Genomic DNA, 1,080 nt, shown 5'->3' with positions numbered 1-1,080 from the left:
AAACACTTTCTCCCTTGGCTGAGAGGTCATCATGTTTTAGTGAGGTCGGACAATTCCACTCTTGTGGCCTACATCAACAGACAGGGGGGTCTGGGGTCCCCCAAGTTACACACGCTGGCACACAGACTGATAGTCTGGAGCAGTGTCCACCTGCTGTCACTGAGAGCAACTCACGTGCCGGGGATCTTGAACTTTGGAGCAGATCTTCTCTCCAGGGGCAACCCGCTGTATGGGGACTGGAAGCTTCACCCGGAGGTAGGGAAGCAGATCTGGCTGCGATTCGGTCAGGCGACCGTGGACGTTTATGCATCCAGGGAAAATGCTCAGTGTCCCCTATTTTACTCGCTGCACGATCAGAGAGCTCCACTCGGGGTGGATGCTCTAGCTCACAACAAAATTCACAATATTGGACAAAGTGGGGACTATTAATGTGATAGCTTACCTGTGTGGCAGTATAGTTTAGATAGCTGCTCTAAATTGTGTTGGTACATGACAATGAAGAAATGAACAGTGGTGGAATGACTTCCTTAACTCAGGTACAGCATTTTCAGAAAAAACACGTACAGTAATGAAATGTATTTCTCAACTCTGTGTAATTCATTAGTGAAAAGTTAAATGTTATTAAGAAATTGAGGGTTTTGTATGCATTTTTTCTAATATTTTCCCGTGCGGGTATTTATAAATTTACTAAATATATATATTGAGAGATTTTAATTTTTATGAATGTTATCACATTCATGTACTTCCTGTCAGTCTGCAGAATATGGTTCCCCTTCTGGACGGCCCAGTGGAAGGTGGAGCTCCAGCCAGCTCCCAGCAGCAGTTGCAGGAGCAAGAGAAGCGTATTGAGATCTCCTGTGCTCTGGCTGCTGAGGCCTCTCGTCGTAGTCGCCTTCTCTCTGGTGAACACTCTCACCACATGGCAGCATCACATGGCACCTGAGTCCACCACACTCTTTCAAAACTAAGTCATGACATAGACAGGACCACAGTGGCACAATTGCTCTCTGTGTTTTAAAGCCCTGACTGGTAGCTGCTTTTATGTGCATGAACTTATATATATGAACTTATATATATATA

The 1,080-nt window shown here is 45.1% G+C and overlaps 1 protein-coding gene across 6 annotated transcripts in view; it reads left to right on the top strand.

Annotated features, from left to right (window-relative positions):
* plekha6 (pleckstrin homology domain containing, family A member 6) overlaps positions 1-944 on the top strand; it is a 57,979-nt gene extending 57,035 nt beyond the window's left edge. For all 6 annotated transcript variants that reach the window (XM_013907909.1, XM_013907911.1, XM_013907910.1 and 3 more), the window contains one exon: positions 754-944. In XM_013907909.1, the coding sequence (XP_013763363.1) occupies positions 754-943 (190 nt within the window). In that variant the 3' untranslated portion in view covers position 944. The remainder of the gene's footprint in view (positions 1-753) is intronic.
* Positions 945-1,080: the final 136 nt, after the last annotated feature.

This window comes from Pundamilia nyererei, unplaced genomic scaffold, assembly GCF_000239375.1.
Source record: "Pundamilia nyererei isolate P.nyererei 1_Seehausen unplaced genomic scaffold, PunNye1.0 scaffold00606, whole genome shotgun sequence".
Lineage (NCBI taxonomy): Eukaryota > Metazoa > Chordata > Actinopteri > Cichliformes > Cichlidae > Pundamilia > Pundamilia nyererei.
The sequence above is the reverse complement of the archived record's forward strand: the minus strand, read 5'-3'. Positions and strand labels throughout refer to the sequence as shown.